We start from the raw sequence: 9,163 nt of genomic DNA on the forward strand, positions 1-9,163 counted from the left end.
TTTTGATAAATAAAAGGCAGAGATGGTAAAAAAAAAAAAAAAAAAAAAGAATTGTTTCCAAGCGCATGCTAGGCGTCAGTTGTCGTGGTATCAAATTTACGTGTGGTACTACTGACTACTCCGAAAAAGCTGTATATATCTTATAGAAAGAATTACACGTATACGTAGATCTCTGGTCTAAAAATCAACGGTCAACGTCTCATTCACGTATGTATTTTGACTTCAAAAATGAAATCCTATATAGGACAGTCAAACTCCCAATTGGTTTTGGAGTTTACATTCGTACGGACGGTCAGCATGCTATAGTATAATATATATATATATATTAAAACATTGACCAACAATAAAGACAGAGTCCACTTTGCATTATTATATATACTAGTGGACACGTCGTCAATCTTTGTGTATATATATCTTTCTTTTATGCTCTCTGAGGGCACCCACACAGTTAAAGAACTGGTTCTGAGTAGAGCTCATCAGAGAGCATTTCAGCGAGAAAATTAAAGTTCGTATTTCTTCAGTATTTGCTTACATGGCTTCTGTTGGTCGCTTCATCGGTACTATGCCACTGAAGATCACCCAGCAGCTGCAGAACTCAATACCGTTTTCCAAGCCTTGCAACAGAAGAACCACGATTATGTAAGGGGGATTCAAATTTTTCTAATTCACAAATTATGAGAATTAAAGCATGCAAATATTTTGTTGTTTTCCATGGCTTTCTTACATATGTAATCTTGTTATACAAAATGATGAATTGAATATACATATAGAAAGAGTAATTTAATATATAGTAAAGAAATATTGATTACCAAACTACATATATCTGTGACACAGTTCGTGTGATAAGAAATGATTGTTTAGTTTTAGATGACAATTATATATATTAATGGAATTAAGATGCAGCCTAATAACATTAACATATATAATTTTTTTGTTGGTTGATTGAATTACAGAACATGCAGTAAACCTTCCCGTAAAGATATCAGCAAGGGACCCCCTGGTGGACAAACTAATAGCATTGGGCCATTAAGGGAGGAGATCAGGGATTCTTTTGGAAGCTCGAAATCCAGAAATAATAGCAACAATATCAAAGGTGGAGTTGGTGGCTCTCCAAAGAAGACTAGTAATAGTTTGTCATGATGAAGATAGAGAAAAATGTTCTATCTACTTCAGCATATGCAATTTTTGTGCTGTTATCATGGTTTGGTTAGTAAAAGAAGCTAGACCTGTAATAGTTCGTTATGATGAAGATAGAAGAAAATGTTCTATCTAAATCAGCATATGAAATTTTGTGTTGTTATCATGGCTTGGTTAGTCAAATGGAATATATATATATATATATATATATGTATTCTCTTATTTTTAATGTTGTGTGTTTAGTCGAAATTATGAATTTTATAGTGGATCACTACACGGGACAGCAAAAACTGAGGATAAAGAAAAAAGAATTAAATATTATTATTATTAATACTATTATTATTATTATTATTATTATTATTATTATTATTATTTTAAAGGAACCTAAGTATCAATATCAAACATGTTGGGCTAATTGCAACAAAACTTGAGAGTCCAAATTGCAATATTTTTTAAATTTAAACTTCTCTAAATGTGGTTTCTCCAAATTACAAGTTACTAAATCAAAATCAACCCTAATTTTTTTTTTTATTTTCTATAAATCAATTTTTTCCAATACTTCAATTAACGTTTCACAAAGCTTTCAAAAAACACAAACAAAATATTTCTCACTTTTGTGTTTTGAAACATACTGATCATATTCCATAAAATTTAAAACAAGCCAGGCCTCATATAAAACATAATAACTAATAAAGACCATAAAAAAAAAAAAGAAGTCACTGGCCTAATATATATGGGGAAGAAAAATAATAAAAAATGAATATGTTTCTAAATATATTGAGAGAAAAAGTAAAATATGCAGATTCTTTAGGTTGAAGATGAACCAAATAGAGAGAGAGAGAAGAAGAAGAAAGTACAGAGAGATACTGTTTCACCTTTATTTATTAAAAAAGAAAAAAAAAAGCTTACAATAAAAGCTAAACTATTGTCATGTTATACAGCACCACAGTAAGATGAAAAGTGACAAATCATTGATAAACACGTGTCTAATAGTAAAAGCTAACCTCCTAACTAACCTTCTAACTAATAGATTATTAGAAAGCTTTAAACAACCGATAGTAAGAGAACAACAGGGAAATGCCACATCATTCAAGAAGACACGTAACTAGATTGGCAGCAAAGACTGATTCAATACGCCCCTGCAGAAGCAAACCTCTTCCTCATACTATACATGGACCAAGCCAATATGCCCCCGCAAAAGCAAGTCTCTTCCAACCTCTAGACAGACTCCACTTCTTCAATTTATTGAAGAAATAGAGCTGTAATATTGAACGAGTTAAACTACAGTATCAACAATATTAAGCTCACTACGAAGAGCAAGAAATCGGTCAGTGCCAAGTGGTTTGGTAAACACATCAGCTACTTGATCAGCAGTTGGTATGTATCTGATTTCCAAAGTCTGCAATTACTTTATCTCTCACAAAATGCAAGTCCAACTCAATATGTTTGACACGAGCATGCAGCACAGGATTTGCAGCAAGAGCTGCTGCCCCAGTATTATCACACCATACAATTGGACAATCAAGCTTATATTGAAGTTCTGTTGTTAAATTCTGAAGCCAACAAATTTCAAATGTAATGTGAGCAAGAGCATGATACTCAGCTTCAGTACTAGATCGAGCTACTACTCGTTGCTTCTTGGAACTCCAGGATATCATATTAGTGCCCAAGTAGATACAATACCCACTTACTGACCTTCGATCATTAATACTACCAGCCCAATCTACATTAGCAAAACCTTGAACTTGAAGAACTTTATTTGACGTGAGCTTTAAACCATGATGAATGGTGCCTTTCAGATATCTAAGGATACGTTTACAGGCATCCTAATGATTAACAGTAGGGGCTTGGAGGAACCGACTTAAAGTACTAACTGAGTATGATATGTCGGGTCGAGTGAGTGATATGCAACAGTCCAGACCACCCGCATCAAGATATTGTCTACTTTGGGCCTGGTCCGCACGGTTTTGCTCTTCCCGACCCCATTACAACGGTGGGTCACAGGAAAAGGCCTCTTGAAGGGAAAGGTATCCATACGCTTATAAGCCATGCTTCGTTCCCCTTTCCAACAGATGTGGGATGTTACAATCCACCCTCCTTAGGGCCCAGCGTCCTCGCTGGCACATCGATCCGGGTCCGGCTCTGATACCACTGCAACAGCCCAGACCACCCGCATCAAGATATTGTTCGCTTTGGGCCTGGTCCGTACGGTTTTGCTATTCCAGACCCCATTACAACGGTGGGTCACAGGAAAAGGTCTCTTAAAGGGAAAGGTATCCACACGCTTATAAGGCATGATTCGTTCCCCTTTCCAACTGATATGGGATGTTACAATCCACCCTCCTTAGGGCTAAGCGTCCTCGCTGGCACACCGATCCGGGTCCGGCTCTGATACCACTGCAACAGCTTAGATCATCCGCATCAAGATATTGTCCCCTTTGGGCCTGGCCCGCACGGTTTTGCTTTTTTTGACCCTATTACAACGGTGGGTCACAGGAAGAGGCCTTTCGCTGCGCTGACAGGGAACATAAAACCTTGAGGGGGGCTACGGCCTGGAATACCCCAGAGATGACAATATCTTCTGCAACAGCCCAGACCACCCGCATCAAGATATTGTCCGCTTTGGGCCCGGCCCGCACGGTTTTGCTCTTCCCGACCTCATTACAACGGTGGGTCACAGGAAAATGCCTCTTGAAGGGAAATGTATCCACACGCTTATAAGCCATGCTTCGTTCCCCTTTCCAACCGATGTGAGATGTTACAATCCACCTTCCTTAGGACCCAGCGTCCTCGCTGACACATCTATCCGGGTCCGGCTCTGATACCACTGCAACAGCCTAGACCACCCGCATCAAGATATTGTCCGCTTTGGGCCCGACCCGCACGGTTTTGCTATTCCTGACCCCATTATAACGGTGGGTCACAGGAAAAGGTCTCTTGAAGGAAAATGTATCCACATGCTTATAAGCCATGCTTCGTTCCCATTTCCAACCGATGTGGGATGTTACAGATAAGTACTGCAAAGCTCCCACAGTACTTCTGTAAGCAGCAGGATCTTGAAGTGGATCACTATCAAACTGAAAAAGCTTCTTGCTAGAGCACATTGGAGATGAAACAGGGCTTGCACCATCCAGCTTAGTCTTTTTCAACAAATCTGAAATATATTTTGACATAAAAGCATAGTTGAGCTTGTACGTGTTACCTATATACCAAGAAAATAATGACGACTTCCTAAATCCTTAAGAGAAAAGACATCATCTAGCTGTTTGATTAAGCTAGCTATATAAGTTGGATTATTTCCTATAATTAAGATGTCATCCATGTACACCAAAATTAAAACATAAGCTGAAGCAGTGTTCAAAATGAACAAAGAATTATCAGCTTGTGAGTTTTGAAATCCAAAACTTTGAAGAAGTGTCTTAAGCTTGTCAAACCAATCTCTTGGAGCTTGCTTAATACCATAAACAGCCTTAGTGAGCTTACAAACATGAGTAGGCAAGGATGAATCAACAAACCCTTCAGGCTGTTGTATATAAATAGCTTCCTTTAAGTCTCTATTAAGAAAAGCACTATTGAAATCAAACTGTCGAACTTCCCAATCATTAATTAAAGCTAGAGTAAGAACGAGTCGTATTGTAGCTGGTTTGATAATAGGACTGAAGGTTTCTGTGTAATCAACTCCAGGTGTTTGCTGAAAACCCTTGGCCACCAAACGTGCCTTCAATCGCTCAACTGTACTATCTGCTTTAAACTTGGTACGAAACACTCATTTATTACTAACTACATGCATTCCAGGTTCATAAGGAACTAAATTCCAAGTTTTATTGCGCTTGAGGGCTTCAAATTCTAAAGTCATTGCATGTTTCCAAGAAGGATCTGAAAGAGCTTGTGAGACAATAGAAGGTTCTAAAGGAAAAGAGAAAGCTGTAACAGGTAAGGGATGATGTGTAGCTGAAAAAGTTTTTGGTTTAAAAATTCCTACTTTGGATCGAGTAATCATAGGATGAGTATTGAAAGTAGGTTGGGAATAATGCATAGGTAAGGATTGTGAAGAGGAAGAAATTGGTAGCTCTTGCTGCAGATTTCTAGTTGTAGGAACTAATGGAGAAGCTGAAATAGGAGGAATTAAAGAATTTATGGGATGAAGAGATTGAGAGATAGCATTAGAAGAAGATGAGGTAGATGCGGATGACCTTTTTAAAACTAACAAAGGAGCAGAAGACTCTGAATATGAAATTGAAGACTTCACAGTAGGCACCATACTCAATTATGTAAGGAAACAAAAAGAGGATCTGAAAGGAAAGGAAATTCTTGTTCATTAAAAGTGACACTTTTAGAAATATAGACACGTCCTGAAGAATGAAGGCATTTATAACCTTTGTGGTGAGGACTGTAACCAAGAAAGACACATCTCTGAGTATGGAACTGGAACTTGTTTTTGTTGTAAGGCCGAAGGAAGGGATAGCATGCACAACCAAGTACACGAAAAAAGTTAAAGTCAGGAGATTTGTGAAAGAGCAGTTGGTATGGAATGTAATTTTGTAAAGCTTTTGTGCGTAATCTATTGATAATAAAGGCAGCACAACGAAAAGAATCCCACCAATATAAAAGAGGCATATGAGCATGAGCAAGTCAATTAAGATCTACTTCAACAATATGTCTATGTTTGTGCTCAACACGACTATTTTGAGAATGTAAGTGAGGATAAGGATGATGAAACTGAACCCCAATGGTGGTAAGATAAGGCAAAAAGGAACGATACTCACCACACCAATCAGCTTGAACAGTCTTAATTTTCCTGTCAAAGTGTCGTTCAACCATGGTTTGAAATTGAATGAACATTTGTAAGGCTTCTGACTTAACTTTAAGAGGATATAACCAAACATAACGAGTATGATCATCTAAGAATTGAATATAGTAACGAAAACCATCAACAGACTTAACTGGTGCTGGACCCCATAAATCTGTATGAATCAACTCAAGAGGTGCTGCAGGTCTTGAGCGTGAAGAAGGAAAAGAAATAAGATGCTGTTTACCAAACTAACAAGCATAACAGAAAGACAAATTTGAAATGGTTGGAGTAGAAGAATGTGTGCAAAAAGGTAAAATTTGAGAAAGAACATGTGAAGATGGATGACCAAATCGTTGATGTAAAATATTTACATCAGCATTCATGTTTGTTCCTGAAAAAGAAGCCAAAGATGTTGAATTAGTAGAAGAAAAAGAAGAAGGTAAAACTGAAATAAAATTGTTTTTATTGATGATAGTAGAATCACATTGTTCAGAGAACATATCACTAACAACAAACTGTGATGAAGATGAATTACAATTAAAATCTGATATTAGATTACAAGGAAAAGTTGAACTAACAATTGACTTTGAAACACGAACATTACAGGACAAATCTTTATTTGAAGACAAAATAAGAGAAGATTCAGTATTACAATTTGCAGCAAGATCAGAAAGCATCTTAGTATCATGTGTAGGAAAGACGAAACTAGTTGTTGTAGTTTGAAAAGAAGAGTCTGATGAGGAATTGAAAATATTGCTTGGACCATGAGAAGACAGAAAAGTTGAGGAAGAGATGCTGGTATGATGATCCTTTTTTGGAAGTATCAATCTATATAAGCCCTCATCAAGCACACCTTTGAGTAGTACAGTCCTTTGATGATCCTTGAGAACACAAGAGGCAGCAATAAACTCAATTATCAAAGCATTGTCTTTTGTTAGTTTAGAAACACTAAGCAGGTTCTTTGCAACTGAAGGAACAACAAGAATATTCAACAGCTTTATTGGAATACTACCAGTGGGAATATAAGAATTTCCAATATGAGAAATAACTAGAAATTGACCACTACCAACCATTAATTTGTCGTTACCTCGATACTCAATTTGTTCCAAAAGAGCATTTCCATCAACTGCTACATGATCTATAGCACCACTGTCAAGATACCAAGCTGGATCAAGCAATGTCATCGGTGAAGCTGATTGACAATGATCAGCAAACTTGTCAGATACAACCACAACTGGAGCAGAAGTTTGTGGTGCTGTAGTTGGCGTAATAGAATGAACCATGTGACTTTGGGCTTGCAAAGAGGAAGGAACAGGTTGGCTAGGTGGACCAACTGAAGGTGCAAAAGAAGTAGTGACTGCAACTTGTGGTAGAGTGCCAAACTGTAACAGTGGTGGTATTGGTCTAAAAGGTAGAGGATAGTGTGAAGCAGGCAATGGAAAAGGTGTTTGTGATTCACAATATGGTGTATCAGTTTGAGATCGAATGAAGGAGCCTGGTGTAGAAGAAGCACTTGTCAAAGTGGCTTGGTTGTGTAAAGACTGAGAAGGAAAATTGGAGCTAATGAACTGTATAAAGGGTGTGAGGTAAAAGATTGACCAGTAAAATTACTTAGAGCAGGAGGAGCAGGAGGATATGAAACCTCAGAAACAGTATTACCAACATTTAGTCCCAGAAAAGTGCTGTCAAACCGTCTATAGCACTCAGCTACAACATGACCATAGACACCACAGAGTTGACAAGTTGGTTTCGATCGAGCACCACCTCTACCAAAGAAATTTCTTCCTCTGCCTCTGAAGAAATTATTAAAACCTCTACCTCTTGAGAAATTATTAAAACTTCGACCAACAGATTGGGAATCATGCATCACATTAAAAACCTTATTAGTGGAATCAATTTCTCCAAGAGAGGAGTCAATATATTGGGAAAAACTTGGCTGAATAGAGTAAGGATTGGTTACTCCTAAGCCAGAATGAGCCATAAATGGCATGCCAGATCCATAAGAAGAAGATAAAGGCTCATAAGAACTAGAACCAAAAGATGAAGAAATTGAGCCAGTAGCCATATATGCAGCTTTATGTGTAGCATCATAGTTAATAGCTGAGTTAAGTTCATCAATTTTAGACTCAAAAGCTAAAAGATGATGCTGTACATCCTCTAGAGAATACTGTTATGGTTGAATCTCCAATATTGTTGAGATTGGTTGAAAATTGGAGCCAAGTCCTCCAAGAATGTACATCACTAGATCTGTCTCAGAGACATTATCACCAGCAGCTGTTAGGTTTCCAGCCAAGTTTTTCATTTTAAGAATATAATCATCAACAGATAGAGCATTTTTCTTGGTGTTCTGTAGCAATTTACGATAGTGAAGAATTCTAGTTGGAGAACGAGCTGCATATCGATCGGCAATTGCACACCAGAGTTTATATGTTGACTCTTTTCAAAGAAAATGACCAATAACTTCTTTAGCAATTGTTCCTCGTAACCAGCCTACAAGGAATTGATCTTGTACCTCCCAATCATCACGATAAAAAACAGAGCAGCTTGAGGAAGAATCAATGGATGTTGCATCTGATAAGCCATTGTTGTTGCGATTTCTCTTTACATGTTCATCATAAGAAGAAAAATGCAGAAATTTGGTGAGTTTGTGACTTTTAATCACTGGAAGTATTTGTGACTACCAAACTGAGTAATTCGAATCATCCAGCTTTATTATGTTGCTGGGAAATGGAGAGACAGTGAGGATTGTATGCAAGTCTGCCATTGATGAGGCTCTAATACCAAGAGAAAAAGTAAAATATGCAGATTCTTTAGGTTGAAGATGAACCAGATAGAGAGAGAGAGAAGAAGAAAGTAGAGAGAGAAACTATTTCACCTTTATTTATTAAAAAAGAAAAAAAAAAAAAAAAGCTTACAATAAAAGCTAAACTACTGTCACGTTATATAGCAGCACAGTAAGATGAAAAGTGACAAATCTGATGAACACATGTCCAATAGTAAAAGCTAACCTCCTAACTAACCTTCTAACTAACAGATTATTAGAAAGCTTTAAACAATCAATAGTAAGAGAACAACAAGGAAATACCACATCATTCAAGAAGACACGTAACTAGATTGGCAGTAAAGACTGATTCAATACGCCCCTGCAGAAGCAAACCTCTTCCTCAGACTATACATGCACCAAGCCAATATACTGAGCCGAATTTGTTTACGTTTAAAATTTTAATTTAAATT

General features: G+C 37.2%; 1 protein-coding gene across 1 annotated transcript; it reads right to left on the bottom strand.

Annotated features, from left to right (window-relative positions):
* Nucleotides 1-6,101: 6,101 nt before the first annotated feature.
* On the bottom strand, nt 6,102-8,815 carry LOC132799973 (uncharacterized). The gene is made up of 2 exons (XM_060812755.1): nt 7,017-8,815; nt 6,102-6,810 (listed from the first exon to the last, which is right to left on the bottom strand). Exons 1-2 carry the CDS (start codon nt 7,050-7,052, stop codon nt 6,178-6,180), a joined length of 669 nt encoding a protein of 222 aa, XP_060668738.1. The 5' UTR covers nt 7,053-8,815; the 3' UTR covers nt 6,102-6,177.
* Between the last annotated feature and the right edge of the window lie 348 nt (nt 8,816-9,163).

This window comes from Ziziphus jujuba, chromosome 11 (assembly GCF_031755915.1).
Source record: "Ziziphus jujuba cultivar Dongzao chromosome 11, ASM3175591v1".
Taxonomy (NCBI): domain Eukaryota; kingdom Viridiplantae; phylum Streptophyta; class Magnoliopsida; order Rosales; family Rhamnaceae; genus Ziziphus; species Ziziphus jujuba.